General features: G+C 36.0%; 1 protein-coding gene across 1 annotated transcript in view; it reads right to left on the reverse strand.

Annotated features, from left to right (window-relative positions):
• WDR43 (WD repeat domain 43) overlaps nucleotides 1–19,974 on the reverse strand; it is a 46,256-nt gene that overhangs the window by 18,498 nt on the left and 7,784 nt on the right. Inside the window, exons 3-11 of the mRNA XM_079110290.1 lie at nucleotides 17,380–17,501; nucleotides 14,233–14,353; nucleotides 13,090–13,229; nucleotides 10,094–10,196; nucleotides 7,362–7,426; nucleotides 5,519–5,690; nucleotides 3,512–3,598; nucleotides 1,996–2,127; nucleotides 108–239 (exon numbers count right to left, since the gene is read on the reverse strand). Of these exons, the coding sequence (XP_078966416.1) occupies nucleotides 108–239; nucleotides 1,996–2,127; nucleotides 3,512–3,598; nucleotides 5,519–5,690; nucleotides 7,362–7,426; nucleotides 10,094–10,196; nucleotides 13,090–13,229; nucleotides 14,233–14,353; nucleotides 17,380–17,501 (1,074 nt within the window). The remainder of the gene's footprint in view (nucleotides 1–107; nucleotides 240–1,995; nucleotides 2,128–3,511; nucleotides 3,599–5,518; nucleotides 5,691–7,361; nucleotides 7,427–10,093; nucleotides 10,197–13,089; nucleotides 13,230–14,232; nucleotides 14,354–17,379; nucleotides 17,502–19,974) is intronic.

The following is a 19,974-nucleotide window of genomic DNA, read 5'->3' on the forward strand; positions in this document are numbered from 1 at the left end:
TAATTACAACCTGCTATACAACATGATTATTCACTCTGTCATGTACTGTATCACTTCCTAAGAAAAACTAAGTATTTAATTCATTGAAACACTGCTATAATACTTACATTTAGCATTTCGAAATCATTACTTTCTAAACCCTGCGTGAGAAGAACTGGAAAGCTATTCGTCTGCAGATGGTCATCTTTTCCTTCTTTTGTATCTATATCCATTGCTCCCAGACGTTCTTCAATGCTAACCTACAGAACAGAAATGACCTGTTAATAAGATCAATCAGACAAGACCTAATGTAGTTGAGACCCAAAAAAAAAAAAACACCTGATTGATTTACTAAATGTCTTTTTTCTTTTCTTTGTCTCATGCTAATATTGACAAAAATTCTTTAATGTCAATGGATCTGTTATTATTTTTCATTTTTTAACTTGTAAAATAATTGATAAAATCAGTTTTGAGTTCTTAATATATCCCTGAAAAAAGAAACAAACAAACAAAAAAAAAAATCAGTTCAACCCCCAAAGCACAAACACGTTCATTTTTATGCCAAAAGAATCTCATTACCACAAGAACAATTGGAAGATATGTGAAGTGAAACATCCAATTCAAATTTCCATATGCTAGCAAAATATATGAATGCCAAAGAAGAATGATTTGAAAATGTAATTCATAAAAATCCCTCTGTGAGAAGTTTCAAAAGAGTTAAGAAGCTGGGCCCAGTGGCACACCCCTGTAATACCAGTGGCTTGAGAGGCTGAGGCAGGAGGATCTCAAGTTCAAAGTCAGCCCCAGTGGTGAAGCGCTAAGCAACTCAGTGGGACCCTGCCTCTAAATAAAATACAAAATAGGGCTGAGGATGTGGCTCAGTAGTCAAGTGCCCCCAAGTTCAATCACGAGTACTGCCACCCCAAAAATGAAATTAAAAAGAAACGACCTCCCCAGTCTATCCCTTGGCAAAAACTTCAGATCTGTAAAAGGAAAACAAATATCAACAGAGTGCACTTATGTTCCCAAAACAATTCATACAACGTCTTTTATTAGTGATTCCAAATGATGTTTTATTAACTAGCATATGCTCTACTACAGTCAAGTGTTCTTGATAACATTTCTTAGTCTACATATATGATATAAAAACCCAACTGAAAAGAACTGATCCCTGATTGAAACCATAATTTGCCAGGCTACTTAGTAGCAAAGTCAAAATATAAATTTGGTCTATGACTAACAAAGCAAACAGATGTGCTCTGGAAAGCTCCCTACTTGAATTATCCTGACATATGGAAAACATTTAAAAGGAAGGAAATTAAAGAGATGAATCTAGGCCAAGCTAAAGAAAGCTCATACTTTTATTTAAGGTCAGATATCACACTACTGAGGAATAATGTTTATGAACAGCTAGGTTATCTCCAACCTCTCCAGCTAAAGAAACAATCTTTTTCTGGGATAAAACAGATAAAATTCTAGGATACTTAGACAAAAGTGAAAATTGTGAATGAAAGATGAAAAAGAACTCTGCAAAGAAAGTACAATAACTACAGAAGGGTTTTGAGAGTGAAAAAAAATAATGTTTATAAGCATTTTAAGTAATGATAATCACCATTTTTAAAGGACCAACTGGTACAAAACCAGCCAGGATTGCTCAGACAGCCAAGAGAAAAGAGGCATCACTGGAACTCAGCAATATGCGAAACCCAATGAAAGTCATCATAGCAAGCCCTGGCTTATTCAACTTTATGTTATTCTGTTAATTATTAACAAATGGCCAAAATTTAGTTACTTAAAAAAATACCCATCTTCTCTGAACAGTGACCAAGTCAGTCTTACAAAGGTGACAATGTGGAATTTGGGGACCAAAAATGCCTAGGACAAACAAAGCAACAGTAACAATCTCAGTACATTCCTTATAAAGATCAGCTTTAGCTCTATTCAATATGTTATTACACTCTCCTAAGTGCTCTTGAAATTTCAAACTCTAGTATCTGGTCCAAGGGGTTGTAGTACCTCATTTCCTCCTAATTTCCTCTTGCTTTCCACTTCCTCGGCAGGTGGAAGAGGAGGCCTGATAGCAGCATGATGCCCGGGAATCCCAGGCACCAGAACTTTTGCTTCGGAATTCATCACTGGTGTTCTCACCTGTCAAACGCAGTATCAGAAATGTAGGAAATTATGCCTTAGTCTTTATGGTTCAGGTTCCTCAATGAGAAAACAAAACTTTTAAAATGTTTTTTTTTTTTTTTCTATTGAAAAACTCAAATAATTGCCATGATAGGAATAAAAGGTAAATTTTAACTGGATGTTGGCAAATTAAGTTTTAACATGATAATCTGAGACTTTGTGGCTTTGAAACTTCCAAAACCTTCTTAAAACTAAAAAAAAAAAAAAAAAAAAAAAAGCTGGGTGTGGTGGTGCACACCTGTAATCCCAGTGGCTCAGGAGACTGAGGCAGGAGGATCTCAAGTTCAAAGCCAGTCTCAGCAAAAGCAAGGGGCTGAGCAACTCAGTGAAACCCTGCCTCTAAAGAAAATACAAAATAGGGCTGGTGATGTGGATCAGTGGTTCAGTGACCCTGAGTTCAATCCCCTGTAACCAACCAAAAAATCAGCCAGGCATGGTGCAGCAAGGTAAGCCTGCAATCCCAGTGACTCAGGGGGCTGAGAAAGGAGAATCGGAAGATCGAGGCCAGCCTCAGCAAATCAGCAAGGCTCTCAGCAACTAAGGGAGAACCTGTCTCAAAATAAAATATAAAATGGACTGGGGGAGTAGCTCAATGATAAAGTGTTCCTGGGTTGATCCCCCATCTCTCCCCCTCAAAATAAAGGAGTAAAAAATAAGAAAAACCAAAATCTACAGATTACCCAAGGACACACTGATTTTGAAAATGTTAAAGAGCAAAGTTACACATTTTATGACCACCTCCAGAAATCAATCTTTGCCATAAATGCTCAGACAGCCAAGAGAAAGGTGTCATCTCTGAAACTCAGCCAGAAGCGAAACCACATGGTTGTCATCACAGCATGCCTCAGCCTTCCCATTCCCCTTACACTGCTAAACACAGGACATCTACCTACAGACACCAAGTTACTTATAGTCAACGTACACACCACAATATACTCTTACGTGTCGGAATAAATTTTAGCCCCATCATGGTTTTACTGCACCCTAAAATACCAAATTCTTCTCAAAAAAGTTATGCTTTTTTCAAGTAATGGGACCAAGACCCATTCATTAACAAAGTTGATATTCACTGCTACATACTTACCTGGCCAGATAATCATACACATGGACAAGGAAGAACTAAACCCAAGGTGTTTAATTCCAGCCAGCCATCCACTCACTCAGCCAACAAATCAAGAGTACAGAAATGAAGTTTTATAATATTGGTATTTAAAACCATAACCCCCAAAATGTCTAAGACAAGATCACAAAGTAGAGAATAAAAAAGATAAATGTGTTTAATACTACAGAACAATTCTCCCCAATGTCATTTTACTTAACTTGGAATTCGTAATGTACTCACCTTTGTTATGGCCATTTCTACTTTTGGGGCCCAGCAGTTTGAAATATCTCTTACTAAACACATATGAGCTTCTTTGGAGTTTAAAGTCTGGAAATATATTTTTTAAAGGGAGATGAGAGAGGAGAGAAAAGAATGTCAAACAAAACAACTGGGAATAAGAACAAAATAACAATGATTAATTGTGCATTTTATAAAAATATAAAAATTAAGCTGGGCGAGGTGGGCACACACCTGTAATCCCAGCGGCTCAGAGGTTGAGGCAGGAAGATTGCCTGAGTTCAAAGTCAGCCTCAGCAAAAGTGAGGTGCTAAGCAACCCAGTGAGACCCTGTCTCTAAATAAAATACAAAACAGGGCTGGGGATGTGGCTCAGTGGTTCCGTGTCCGAGTTCAATCCCCCATACCAAATAATAATAATAATAATAATTAGTGTGGAAAGCTTTCTCACTAAACTGTTGGTCACAATCATCACTCTGACAGCAACTGAGGAAATGGGTAAACTCCTAACACATTTACTTCCCTCAGTTACAAACTGCTTGAATTTTTCATTTATTAAATTTAAAGAGCAAACAGACATTTTTCTTCTTCATTCTTTTTGGCAGTACCTGGACTGAACCCAGGGACACTCTACCACTGAATGATATTCCCAGCTCTTTAAAAAAAAAAAAAAAAAAGATATATATATATATTTCTATATATATAAATAAAAAATATATATATTTTTAATTTTGAGGCAATGTCTCACTATGTTGCACAAGCAGGCCTCAAGTTTGTGATCCTACTGCCTTGGCTCCTGAGTTACTGGGATTACAGGCATGCACCACCACATCCAGATTTTTTTTTTTTAATGCAGAAGATTTTAAGAAAAAGCTATCAGGTTATCATCCTAATGAAGAAAAATCTATGCTCAGAAAAAAAGGTCCTACCTTTAAAATTCCTACAATCATCCTTTCCACAAACAAGTAAAATACAGCACTGCTCATTCACGGTATGTTGAGGTAGACCAGTATGATCTGATGTGACATGAAATGAGGGGGAGGGGCCATATGCAGCAAGTTACTTATGTACCAATAAAGGATTAATTATATGTAATTCTACATGTATATATAATCAGTCAATATCCACAGAACACAATACAGGTAACTGGCTGAATCTGGATAGATGGGCTTTACATACACCAAGGAGGCATGTTAACAACTTAAAATTTCTCTGCCATTTTTTTTTTTTTTTTAATTATACCATATATACGCGTCCATTTTTTTTTTTAAAGTATCCTCTGGGTTGGAGATGTGACTCCATGGTAGATGCATGAAGCCCTGGATTTGATTCCCAGCACCAAAGGAAAAAAATAAAGGTGAAAAAGGTACTTTTTAACTCAACAGGTGGTGGCCATGGTGTATTCCACTCAGTTTCCCAGAGGGCCTTGTTAAGTAAAAGTACTAAAAATGCAAGCTTAAGTAATCACCTATTTGGACATGCCAATAATTCACAAGTCTTCAAAGAAACTTGCATAAAATGTTAACTCATTGCACTGCCCATTATATTTCCACTTAGAAAATCCAATGGGAGCTATTACTAAGAGCTCTTACGAAGATTTATATTTTATGTAACTAGGCAAAATTCAACACAAGTCATACCTGTGCTAACCAAAACAATGGCCACTAGGAACATGTGGCTCCTGGGCCCTAATGTGAGGCTAATCCCAACTGAGATGTATAAGTGTAAAATTAAATGCACACCAGAAGAGAGACCAAAAGAGGGAAGTGTAAAGTGACATTAAATATTTCAAAACAATAACTTATGTCAACAAGGTATGAAAATGTTATTTTAGGTATACTGTGAATAGAACAGACTTCTTACTTATTAAAATAAACCACCCAGTGAAAGATCCTATTTCTCCTTAAGTATTTCAATGAGTAGCCAATGTGTTCTTTTTTTAAAAAAAATCATTCTTTCCCAAGGATGGGTTGATGCCATATTGGTATTCTCCAGAGTAGCATCTACGTACCACTCGCTCAATAGTAGGCTGAAACCAATTGCCATACACAAGCAACAATGACATTTTGTCTGGGCAAAAGCCAGCTGCTAGAATAGAGATGGGTTTTGGTGTTGATTTCTTGCCTTTCCCAGGTGTTGTTAACTGAATTGTACAGTTTGAAGTCAAAGGCTTTTTGCAGTGTCTAGGAAGAGAGAAAAAAAAAAAAATTAATATTAGAGAATTTGAAATAATACCTCTTACTAATTCTTTGAAGCTGGCACTTAGTCTTGGTAAGTAACCCTGCTCTAACACAACCATCACTACCTGCAGCATGAATATGCCTTTTGAGATTTCACATGCCCCCACCAACACCTCCACGCCAAATGGTCTTGAGACCCACCTGTCCCTCTCCCCTACTTTGTCAGGCCCCAAAAGAAAGTCCCAAAAGGAGGTCCCAACCAGGCACGGTGGCACATGCCTGTAATCCCAACAACTAGGAGGCTGAGGCAAGAGGATCCCAAGTTCAAGGTCAACCTTTGCAACTTAGTGAGACCCTGTTCCAAATTTTTTTAAAACACAGGGATATAGCTCAATGATTAAGTATCCCTGAGTGTAATCCCCAGTAACAAAAGGAGTCCCCAAGTTCCCAAATGATTTCTCTCCCCACCCCCCAGTTTCAGCCCTTATAACACACACTTCCAGTTAGTCCCATCTCCAATTGCTCCTAACCCTGAGAAGCCTCACCATGACCTCTGGAACATAGCTCCAGAAACAAAATTATGTCCTCCATGTCTTCTCTAAGGACATTTTTCACCTTCTGTTCCCTGGCTTATCCTTGCAATCCTCTAAAGTTGTAGTTGTTTTCTCTCCCACACCCTGTACCAGAGACCTTAGATTTGATTTATGTGTGCTCCTTGTTTTCCACTGACACTTCAAGACAATGATCTCTCCCTCTTTCACCTGAAAACTTTTCAACTGTTGTCAGCAACACGGTTCCTGTTGCCATCTATGGGTCACTCCCCCTATTTCTGGAAAATTTCAGGGGCTTCCTTCTTTCTTCCCAACACTGCTCCCTAATGAATTCCTTTCTTGGCAGTTGCCACATTCCATGTCCAGGCTGAAGAGCCTTCTATACTCTCATTTCCTGCCTCCAATGATCGTGCCCTTCACTATATTTCAGTCACACGTTCCTCGCACCCTAGACATCTTATCACTTATTCCATAAGTGCAGCCCTCTATCATTTCAACTTTAAGCATCATTATTGCTATCTTTCCAACTCATTCCCTTCCAGTATAATGACTTCACCACTATCCCTAGAATCCAAGAATTTCCATCTCTGCTTTGGCTTTTACCTCCCTTAATAGTCTCTTTAGGCTATTTCCAACATATCACACAGAATGACTGCCTTAAAGTTTAGGTCAAATTCCATCACTGCTCTGCTTAAAGACTTTTAATGGTTTACCAGTGCCCAAGTCCTCACCAGAGCTCACCTCTGGGCCCCAGTTCCTTTAGGCCTCAATTACACATTCCATGTACACACACCACTATGTAAATAAGTCTCAAGGGCTACACACTATGTTTACAGCTACCTCTAGGAGAACTCCGTGGAGGGAGATTCAGATTCCCTGAATGTTTTAAAGTGAGTACATACTACTTTTATAATTAATCTATAGTTAAATTCCTATACTAGTATTTTAAAAATCACTCTAACCACAAACAAATGAACAGTCCATAACTCTAAAAACTTCAGTTCTTACTGTACTCATATAAATAAAGAAACTAAATTAAAGTAATATAATGAAGAATAATGAGGTGGAAATATGAAAAAGAAATGGAAACAGAAATTTCTGACTAGGAAAACTTCTTACTTACCCATTTAATATGTGTTCAAAAAGATGGACCTGACCATCTCTGCAAACAACAGCTAACTTGACAGGCTAAAAGAAAAATGTAGCTGATTAACTCAAATGAATAATACATTTCAGTCCCCAATCTAAGTTTTGAAAACTCAATTTGCTTCCCACACTTTTAAATAACCAGAGGAAAAGAAAGCAAGGATCAACTTAAAAATGATTACCTCTGGCAAAGTAACAATCTGTGCTACTGTCAAAATTCTAAATAAATGTTTAGGCCATGAGGATGACACAGGCCTTAAGGGAAAACATAGCCTTTAAAATCGGATGAACGAAGTTATCACAGAGAGAAGAATGAGCATCTGACATGCCCCACATGTCAGGGTTGTCAGGACTGCTGAGAGGGCCACTTCATAACTATGTCCAAGAAGGGCCAGGAGTGGAGCTCAACCCCTCATCACCTCACTCCCTCCTGTCAATTCTTACGGCATCACTGTCTGAGGGTTCCCACTACCATACTCACTGTCAACCTCCTGCCCCAAGGATCTATACAGTATTTTTTAAGACTCTGAAGCCTTCTTAAGTTTAAATGAACACTTAAGCACTTCCAAAAAGCTGCCATCTCTATTCTAAGTCATAAATTCAATGAGAAAATTCAGGGAATAGCCAATATATTGGAAGAAACTGATATATATAAAATGTGTTAAGATCAATATGGCATTGCGAAAGCACTTGGAAAACTTTGTTATATTTAAAGAAATCTCAGGAGAGATGTTCTTACAAAAAATTTAATTCTTTTTGAGGATTAGAAGTATATGAGGGGGCTGGGGAGATAGCTCAATCGGTAGAGTGCTTGTCTTGTAAGCACAAAGCCCTGGGTTCAATCCCCAGCACGCCCACAAAAAAAAAAAAAAAGAAGTATATGAAAGTCAGAGGAGAGTCATTTCTCTCCCATGATTAACTTTTCTAGCTCCCTTTCTGCAGCACCTACTAAGAGATATCCAAATCTGTTTCCAAACTGTCTTAGAGATATTGGTAACATTTTCAGATAATAAAAGCAAAATACTGTGCAATACCAGAATTAAAGTTTTGTTTTAGAATTTTACTTTAAAATTACTGTTATAATAACTACAATTTTATGTAAAGAGTCAGAATTAGCTAACACTTGTCAGAATTAGCTTCTTGAATCATTCATTTTAATAGCTTTAAAAATCTTTTTTAAAAAGTCCTGTTTTATTATTGACAATTTAAGTATAGTGCCAGTATTATTACAAGATAAAAAACTTAAATCTAAAAGTAGCAACAGAATTCAGTCACAAAATAAAAAAGCAAAAGTTCAGTCCATTCTTTAAAGTGATTGGACATGATTTCTTATCATAGAAGTTATTTGAATTTAGATTCAAAGAACCTACTTCTAAAGATCATACACATACATATACACAAAGTTTAAAAGTTTTTGGCAAGTGATTCTGTTTAATAACATGGGAACAAATACTAAAATGTTTTGCATTATTTTACTTTCCTTTGATCAGAACATCTAATTAATATGAAAGTGCACCGATCACAATGTTCTCAAGACTACAACTTTATAAAGTAGTATTGTGGTTATGTGTTACATTCCTAAGATAGTTTTCTAAAAATACTTAAAATTCATGCATCTCCTTGCTACCTGAACTGGACTCCCAGAAGACAAAACTCCTTATAGGCAATCACTGATCTAATCAACATTCCTATTCACTAAGCCAATTTCACATTATAAAGCCAAGTTTGTGATCAGCACAGAAACATGCACCCATAATCCCAGGTATTTCAAAGGGCTGAGACAAGAGGATCCAGCATTAGAGGCCAGCCTGGGCAATACATCAAGCCCTCATCTGGGGAAAAAAAAAAAAAGACCAACAAAACAAAGAAAAACCTTGAGCTTGATAGCAGCACAATTGATATCTAAACCAGTCTCTTAATTTTTTAAACCAATGCTCTTTCTACTATGGTACTTTTCAAAACTATTAAAACATGATGAAAATTCTCTGAATCATCTCTAAATCCCAAAGAGTTGTGCAACATACAAATTTTAAAACCTAGGTTATGAAATATCCTAAAGCTTTCCTAAAAAAAAATTCCAAGGATTTTGCTCAAAATCTTCCCAGTTTTAGTCAAACAGAAACATGAATGTGAAGAACTTCAATAAGTCCAGTTTTATTTAATGCTTAAGATAGGTAAATCATAAGATCCCTAGTTGTTTATATAAAAACTTATAAAAATATAAAGGATGCTGTGGTTTCCCCTCCCCCTGTTATAAGGGATTAAATACAGGGAGGCTCTACCAATAAGCTATCTCCACCACAGGGTATTTTTGAGACAGTCACTAAATTGCCCAGGGTGGCCTCAAACTTGCAATCCCCCTGCCTCTACCTTCCAAGTTACTGGGATTACAGACATGTGCCCCTGGGCCTAGTGGGATGTCATTCTTATAACAAAACACATCTTAGGATCTATAAGATTTTATAGCCAAAAAAATGCATCTGCTATAACAATCTGTTAATTCACATAATGCCTTAAATATATACTACCTTTGTATATAAACTTTCCCCTTCCTCTCATGAGAACTTATCACAGTGATGTAATGTTACTTCCACAGTCTAAGATTTTTTTTGGTTATAATTTCGTTACTACTCCCTCAGATCCACACTTTGGTTTTAAAAATAAAGTTTGTAAAATCCAAAAGCAATTCTCAAAAATCAGGCAACTCACCTCTTCTTTGTTTTCTGACAAAGTCAAGTCAATAAAGACAGGTTCATCAGTGACCGTAAAAGACATCACTGCATTCTTTTCTTTGTTTTCTGACCGGACCTGCCTAGAAAACAAAACCAGCCATTCAATAAGGGGACAGAGTTACCCAAGGGAGAAATCGCAGCATTTGCATCCCAATAGTTTTTTTTTTTAATTTTCTGAAAGCTAAGTAAGAGGATTAAAGGTCAAAAGAAGGGGAACATTCATGCCACAACCTTATTAATGCAGTAATACATTTCTTACGAATTAAACAATAAGTAACATTCTTTATCCTGTTCCACTGATCTATTTGTCTATCTTGATGTCAATCGCAATGTTTTGATTACTACAGCTTAAAATCAGACTATGCTAATCCAAATTTTTTTCTTCTTTTCCAAAGTGACTTTGACTATTCTTATGATCCCTTCATCTCTATTTGGAGTTTGAAAATCAGTTTGTCAATTTCTGTGAAAAAGGCTGATGGGATTTTAACTAGTTTGCCTTGAGTCTACAGTCAATTTGGAAATATTATAACAGTGTCTAGAAATAGACATAGTTTGTACACCCCCTTCCACACACTCACCATTCTCATTATTCGTGAATTCTGTATTTGTGAATTCACCTACTTGCTAAAACTTAACTTGTAATCCCAAAATTATTGTCTGTGAGCTTTCATGCTTATTAAGTCATGTGCAGGAGAATGAAAGCTGCAAGTTGCCCGATGCTCAGAATTTCCAGAAGACTGAACAAGACTTCATTTGCTTTATTTCAGTTCTTACACAAGTCCATTTAGTGCCATGTTTTTTGCATTTTCATGCTTTTTGTTAGTGATTGCACTGTTCAAAGTTACCCAAAAGCACAGTACGAAAGTGCTGTATATGAATCTCAGTGCAGTAAAGTTTGTAGAATAAGACTGAATTATTGTGATAGGAGTCTAATGTTAATCAAAAATACATACTAAATAAAGTATCTTTAACAGAAACACACATGAAACAAGGTTATCTGTTACTTAGATGACAAAAATACTGAGACCAGAAGATCCTGATAACCTAAAAATATTTTTCCATCCAAGGAGTTACAGTTCAGGACTCAATAAATCAAAGTTCATAGGGACTTGACAGAATAACTATGGATAACAAGAATCAAGTGTATGCTTGTCTGAGTGTGTGTGCACACACATAGGCAAAATCAATCTAGTGGAAATAATCTCTTCAAAAAATAGTACTGCAATCATTGAATAGCCACAATATAAAAATATGAAGGGATGGGGAGATAGCTCAGTTGGTAGAGTGCTTGCCTTGCAAGCACAAGGCCCTGGGTTCGATCCCGATCCCTAATACTGCCAAAAAAAAAAAAAAAAAAAATGATCGATAGGCATTAGGGAAATGCATTCCAAGTGTTGGTGAGAATGTGAAGATATTAGTACTCTCTTACACAGTTGGTGGGAATATAAAATGATACAACCTCTTTGAAAAAAAATGACAAGAGTTTAAAAAAAATTAAATGTTCACCTATCATACAATCCAGGCACTGCACTCCTAGGTAGGTATTCACCACAGAGAAATGAAATTATGCCTGTCCAGACTTGTACACAAACATGCATAGCAGCTCTAACTGTAATGCCCCTAATCTGTCAACAAGTCTGGAGATGGGGTGGGGAGAGATTAGCAAAGGACACATGTCTCAACTGTGGTCAAGGTTTTCAAAATATATACATGTACATCAAAAGTTATCAATCTGTATATTTTAGATGTATGCAGTTTATTTAAGTTATACCTTAAACTTTATTTTGTATAAAAATGAGTAACAAGTGTGATTTACAAACACTATTTAAAATCAGCTTTTAATCAACTTGTAAAACTTCCATTTTACATAAAGAAAAATCTTTCAATATTTTTAAGTCTAAAAGAAAATTTGTAAGAATTGATTTAAATTCTCAATGCTTTCATTTAAAATTGCATTCATTTAAAAATATTTTTAAATTCTTAATAAGAATCACAGTAACACAAAGTCATTCATAACGAACATGTTCAAAACCTCTGACATCAAACCACCACATACAGAAGAAACTGCTATCTTAACCCATTATTAAGAGATAACATCATTTCCTCAAAATACTGGAACTACAGACACATGCCACCAAGCCCAGCTTGGTGAGTTGCACTTCTAAATGAGCACTGTTTTGTAAACACATATTAACTTTATAGTCAAGACCATGCTCAACTAATAATTACTAGAATGAGAACTATTTCCATTTTTTAAGTCTCTTATTATCCATGAATAGCAGTTAAAAAAAAAGGGGCACCATCAGATGCTGTCATAAAATCCAAGAAATTTCTCATTTAAAAACTCTTTAATGACTCTTTAACATCAAATTAATTTTTATTTTTAATAGTAACTTCTGAGCAAATTAATAACTACTACTACAAAAAAAGGGGGTTATTAGGAAATCTCAGAAAGAAAATAGGAAATCTTACATCCTCAGCAAATCATCTGTAAATAAATATTACTGCATTAATCCAGTGGCACCATTTATTCAACAAAATCAAGTTTTCCTTAAAAAATATTTTAGGGCTGGGGTTGTGGCTCAGTGGGGGAGTGCTTGCGCAGCATGTGTGAGGCACTAGGTTTGATTCTCAGCACCATGTGTGAATATATGAATAAAACAAGGCTCTGTCAATATTTTTTTAATTTTTTAAATATATACTTTTTAGTTACTTTTAAACTGGTCAGTCACAAAAATACCTAATCCGCTGCCATCTCCAAATAAGTAGAGAAGGTTATATTATGTAATGTTCTTGAGGACTTCTCAAAAAGATCCCTTTTTCAGGAAGACTCAATTCTTTATTACAAGTCAAGGTAATTCCAACATTAAATACAATAAAGCAGGTTTCACTACTCTTTTTTATTAACCACATAAGCTATGACAGGTTTTTTCCAAGGAAAAGCTACCTCTCATATTCAAAAAAACTACCTACCAGACATTAAGTAACCGGTCATGCACTGCTCCAGATAAGAAATAAAGACCTGTAATTCCATCAAAGGGCTGGCTCTCATTAGGAGGTCTGATAGTAGTGAACATAAGTGATGAAACTGGTGTCGCATGTCCTGTGAAGTGCTAAAGAAAATTAAATCTCATTTAGGAGAGGATGGATTCAAAGCACTACAAACATTAAAAGTTCCTATGTATCATCATAAACAAGCTATATATGATACATATCTAACAAAAGAGCTGTACAGGGAAGTAACAGTTCAATTTAATAGTAAGCAGATGATATTATTTGTATAATCCTGTGTTCTTAAAAATAAAACTCTGGAAATTAAGATGTTCCTTTTAACTCCCACAAACCTACCACATAAACTTTATTTCTTCCATTTTTGAATTAAAGAATCCCACAGTTCTATCCATTTTTTTGTTTGTTTTTTAACAATGTTGGGCATTAAAACAAAGGGTGTCTCACGTGCGAGGCAAGGGCTCCACCATGGAGCTACATCCCCAGCCCTAGTTCTACCCATTTCTTAAGTGTGCTCAGGTGCTCAGACACAGCCAAGGAATTGTAGGTCCTCATTTTACTCTCAGTGAGTCGAAACCACAATTTTAAGGCATCATCACAGCACCAAAAGTTCAGTAAACCCTGAGTGCAACTGTTTTTCTCTCCTAATACTAATCTCCACAATTAAATACTATAAATGGATCAAATGCTGGATGCAACCAAGAAAACAAAACTACCATAATCCTTGCATAGTAGATTTAAGTTCAAAGTCCATTTATTTGTTTTATTCATTTTTCCAAAAATGCAGACATGTCTAATGAATTTAATTTAATGAATTAAATTTGGAAGCTAATTTTTATCTATTTGATGTACTGAAAATTAAAAATCTGTTTGGGCTGGTGGGGGGATTGTTTGAGACGGGGGTCTCATTAGGCTACCCAGACTGGACTCAAACTCCAAGGTGCAAGCAACCCTGCTGCCTTAGTCTACCAAATGCTGGAGCTGTAAGCACATACCATGGAGTCTGGCTAAAAATCTATTTATGAAACAACATTCCAGGGCTCAAACTTCTTTCTCTTACATACTCTGTATAATTGTTAGCTTAGAAATATAATTTGATACACTCACTCTGTAGACTTCTTTGGTCTCCAAAACCCATAGTTTGATTGTTCGACCAGCTGAAAGCAACATCTTTCCATCTGGGCTGATACATAGGGAAGTGACACTGCTATTGTCACCTTTCCATTTGCTGTATAGTGAAGAGAGGCAAACATAGCTCGCCAACAGGGCAAAACAGCAGAAAAAACGATGACAACAATAACAACAACAAAAAAAGCAATAAAAATACCATTTAAGGTCTATGGCAATTGCATTCCCTACAATCTTGTGTTAGGCACTCATAAACTAGACATAACACTAGAGTGGAGTCTCCCTCATAGGTTCCTCTCAACATGGCATGTTAAGAGGCAAAGGAAAACAATTGACATTTTATAGGTTTTTTTAAGTATTCTTCATATTTTGAATAATGTGCCATAATGAATTAAAGCATAAAAAGCACTAGAATGGAACGTTCTACACAGACTGAGATTTGAAGGCCTTTCAATCAAGCCACAAATAAAGCCCCAACAATTGAAGAGTCACACACACACAGCAAAGCCTTCCAATCAGCTTTAATTTTTTAAGAAGCAACAGGCCACCAAGGATCTCCAGTAATTTGAAGAATGCCTTCAACATGAAAAACAGACTAAATCAAACAAACCACACATCACCCTCAATAGATGATGTAAAAAAATAAATAAATAAAATATAATTATTATCTTAAGAGAACTAAAAAGAATGCAATGAAGAGTAAACAGAGGGGGAAATAAACCTCCTAGAAGTTAAAAATACAAGAGAAATTATAAATTCAATAGAAGCTTTTTGGTTTTGTTTGTTTTTCCAGTACTGAGGACTGAAACCAAGGGTGCTTTACCATTGACCTACCTACCCAACCTTTTTTTTTTTAAATTTTTCATTCTTTTAGCTTTTTATTTTGAGACAGGATATTACTAAGTTGTTTAGGGTCTCATTAAGTTGCCAGCCTTGAGCTTGCCTCAGCCTCTTGAGTCTCTGGGATTACAGATGTGCACAACACTGTGCCTAACTCAGTGGAAGGTTTTGAAAATGAAATTGAGAAAAATCACACAAGTAACAGATGAAAATAACAAAGTGGAAAGTCAGAGAAAACAACCCAGAAATTTAAATAATCAGTCCAAAAAATACAAGATCTGAAAAACAGTATGTAGTAGCAAAGAGTTTAAAAAAAAAAAAAAAAAAGTGAATGGAATTATCTAATAAACAGTACAAGAAAAATGAAGCACATGAATATCCAAACTACCAGGTTAAATGGTTTCATCCAGCACCAATGCAATTCATTAGAGAGCACAGAAAATTATAGAATACTCAAGATAATTAAGACTAAAAAGACAACGGAATAAAAGCCTTCTAAGTCCTAAAGGAAACCAGGGTAATCCCAGCTACTCCAGAGGCTGAGAGGTGGGAGGATCACTTGAGCCCAGGACTCTAGAGAGAAGCCTGGGCAACTCCATGAGGCCCTGATCCTAAACAAAACAAAACATTCTGGAGAAAAATAACTTCAAACCTAAAACTTTTTATCCTCAAACTATCAATCAATAGAGAGGGTGGAATTAAAGATACCAATGAATAAACAAAATCTCAAAAAATTCATCACAAATGCACTCTTCTCCCTAAGACACTATCGACTGATGTTCCCCACCACAAGAGAGGAAGAACTAAAAACGGGAAACTGTCATCCACACAACAGAGTCTCTAACAAACAAGTGAAATTTTTCAGAAGAAGGATGAAAGGGAATCCCAAAATAGCAGCTATTCAGCAAACCTAGGACAACAGAAATTCCCCAAGAAATAAGTAAAACTAACTCATGTGTCTAAATATAACTAGAAGATTTACACTACTGTTAAGAATGAGTGTAAACTAACATGAGGTACATATTACACTGTGTGAAGAAAAATAGGTGATAAACTCTAAGAAAAATTTTGTACAAGAAAATACAAACCCAAACCTCAGCTTTAACAATAAGGAGTCATAATATAAACAAATACTGCTGAACCAAATCTGTGATATAATAATAATAATAATAAGAGAAAGAGGGGAGATAAGAGTTAAATCCTCATCTTCCATAGTAGGAATTCAGTAGTAGTATCTAAAATGGGGGAGGGGTTCAATTAACAGCAGCATAAGAATGTTAAGGATAAAGTTAGATACAATTATTTTAAGACAGCATAGTTTAATGGGCAAGAGGTCAAGTTCTTCTATTTCTCAACTGTAAAATAAGGACAAAGCCAACCTCACAGTGTTATGATTAAATACAATGATGTGTCTAAAGTGCTGAACAATGTGCCCTGAACATTACTGGTCTCCATGTGAAGAAACCAACCTCATGAACTCTCACCCAGAAAACAGTAACACAGGTCCCACCCCAGACTCTCTGATTCAGACAGGTATTTCCAGAAGGTCACCAGTGTGGAAACTACTGTTGAGGTAAATGGAGTGGAAATACCTACTGACCCTCTAGACAGATGATTTCCTCACTGGTACCTCCAGCCCTAAGTCCTCCCTTAAACTCTAAGTTAGTCACCATGCCATCTGCTAGGTCTTGTCTTTCACATAACATGATTTCAAATACAACTTGTCTAAAAATCCAAAAACACTTCCCTCTTCTGACTCTAATTTTTATTAATTTTCTATTTCTATCCTCTACAATGTATGATCACCTAATATGCTTTCCTTTAAATTACTCAGCACCACGTAAATGTTTCACTTTTCTATCTCCTGGCCTTTGCTCTTGCCATCTACTCACATTCCTTAACCCACTATTAAAAGGACTCTCTTGTCCTCCTCTATCTAAAATTTATCTGTCCTAGAAGGTCCAACTGACATGCATTCTATTCCACCAGGACCTCAACAGTACTGTACTCTTCTGAAAAGTAATCACATGCTACCTTATAACATCGCTTATAGTTATTTTCCCCTTTTACCATTTCACTTTTATGTACTAAAATCATCCAAGCCCAATTTGACTAAAGGTTCCCTGAGAACAGTCTATGACATTGTTAACACGTACATTCCCCAATGTGTCCAGCAGGATTTGTCAAACTCCAATGTATTTCAGAGTTATTTATTATTAAAAGAGATAACTATTTATTACAATAAATAAGTCCACTGCCAATTCCAGAGCCATCAGTGTTACTCACCACTTTACTTTGCATGTCTGTACATTCCATTCCACAATATATTTATCATCTGAACAACTATATAAGCAGCCACTGTCTTGATGCCACTGTATGCAATTGATTCTGTTGTCATGTCCACCACTCTGCAGATTAAAAAATAAATTAAAGAAAAAATAAAAATTGTCTCATAAGATTAAGATGAATCCACTACCAGTTAACCAAAGTCTTAACTAAGCCTTAACCTACTTCCATCCATTCTAGTTAAAGTAATCACTCAAAATCATGGAAGCTGTGTTCAAATAAAATTACTCTTACTTCCAAAGAAAAATAATTTAAAACATTAAGTTCGATTATTTCTCTTCCCTTTTATCAGCTGTCTAAAGTACTCAGTCCTATATTATACACAAAGAATTAAAGTATATGAATACATAAATCCCACAGAAATATCTGTCACATGTATCAAAATATTCAACCTTGTTAGCAATCAAATACAAACCAAAACAAAGTAGCATTTTTAGTCTATTCATCTAGCAATTTAGTATTATACTGCCCATGCTAGTGACATTCTAATAAAAAAATGGCATTACAATATATTGCTGGTGGCAGTGAAAATTAGTGTCCTTCTGGAAAGCAATTTAGCAGAGTGTCATTCATTCATTCACTTACTCATTCAACAAACATCTACCAATTACATGCAAAGCACTTTCAATCCCCTATTATGTCTAAGTCATGCAAGGCAGGTTGTCTAATATCCACTTAAAGAGATGAGAAGTGGGGCTGGGGAGATAGCTCAGTCGGTAAGAGTGCTTGCCTTGCAAGCACCGAGGCCCTGGGTTCGATCCCCAGCACCGCAAAAAAAAAAAAAAAAAAAAAAAAAAAAAAAAAAAGAGATGAGAAGTTAATTTGCCCATGATCACTCAACAGTAGGAGACAACCTCAAAACAGACTAGCTCCAAAGCCTGCATGATCCCTTTCTATTTTACCAAGCCATCACAACACCATTCACCCTGCTTCTCTGGGTTCCACTGTGATCCCTCTTAAAGGTAAACTTATAATCCTATGTGGTATTAAAATGACTTAAAAGGACTTTTAGGCTCCATCAGCATCATATGATGCCCAGGGCCAAAGCAACCATTTCACTGCACAGGATGGTACAGATCTGCTGCCCACAAAAACTGACCAAAGGATGGGTTCCCAACTAGAGTGCAATAAGAGCCCACCTGATGATAACACTCAACTGGGAGAGAAGAGAGAAATAAAGGGAGAGTTCTTTCCCGCTATACAGATCTTGAATGTATCACCTTTTTTCACAGTTGGATATTATTTATATAATTTGTTATATACAAACAACTTCTAAAGGTATTTAAAATTAGATAAAATTTTCACCTACAAATTAATTAGGGATCTTTTTTTTATTGCTGCTGTTTCAGTGGGATATTCATGGACCATATTCACACTGAGATATAGGTACTGTCCTTCCATTGCTGATACAAGTACAAATTAAGGAAACTCTTTCAGAAATCAGCCATAACACTCAAACTTTTGACTCCCTAATTTTAAGTAAGAACTCAGGGATTTTATGGGACAGAAAAATAAAAGTCATTATTAAAAAAAAAAAAAAAAAAAACTGGAAATACCCAAAAGGTCAATAACGTTACATGACAAATGGACTATCCAATTCAGTGGGAATTTAGACAGTTATAATCATTAATATTTGTAACTAGTTCTTGAAAACATGCTAACTGCTTGTTGTCGAGCTGGGCGCAATGGCATACTCCTGTAATCCTAGCAACTCTGGAGGCGGAGACAAGAGGATCACATGTTCAAGATCAGTTTCAGCAACTTAGCAAGACCCTGTCTCAAAAAAGAAAATGACCCTGGGTGAGATCCTGTGTACAAAAATGAAAAAGAAAGAAAAAAAAGGAAGAAAATGGCTCATATTGTCATTTAATGAAAAAAAAATCAGGATACAAAATAGATGAACAGACAAAAACCAACTATATTTTTTAAATATACGTACTAAGGAAAAAAATAAACTATTAACAGTGTTTCTCTTGGTGATATATTTAGGCATGAAGTTTTTTCATTTTAAACTTTATGTAGTCCCAAATTTATATGGATAGATGTTATCTAAAATGGAAAATTTAGTCTTTTGTTCTTTCACACAGAAGCATTCCTATACACAGAGGCGTGAACAACTAAAACACATCATAATAGACAATGTCTGAAGGAAATTATGCCAAGTTACTGTATTCTAGCACAAAGCCCACCCGTTACAGTATATAACGTTACAGTATATAACCAAATTTCTGCTTTGCTAGTTGGATCTACAGATTCTGCCAACAGGGTGTGCGAGCAGAAAACATGGCTGGAAGGGGAGTAAGAGACTTGTACCTTGTCTACATCACAAAGTTGTCAAGGGCCTCACTAAGTTGCTGAGGCTTGTCTTGAACTTGCAATTCTTTTGTGATTTGGCCTCCTGAGCCAATGGGATTACAGGTAGGTATGTGCCCAGCCACACCTTCCCTCTCTTAACCTCCTCCCAGGCCCCTTCTTCCCTAGCAGTCCTCTACTACTTTCAGGTTACCTCTGGTTTTTTTAAAATTCTAGATTCCT

The sequence above is a fragment of the Sciurus vulgaris genome, assembly GCF_902686455.1.
Source record: "Sciurus vulgaris genome assembly, chromosome: 14".
NCBI lineage: Eukaryota > Metazoa > Chordata > Mammalia > Rodentia > Sciuridae > Sciurus > Sciurus vulgaris.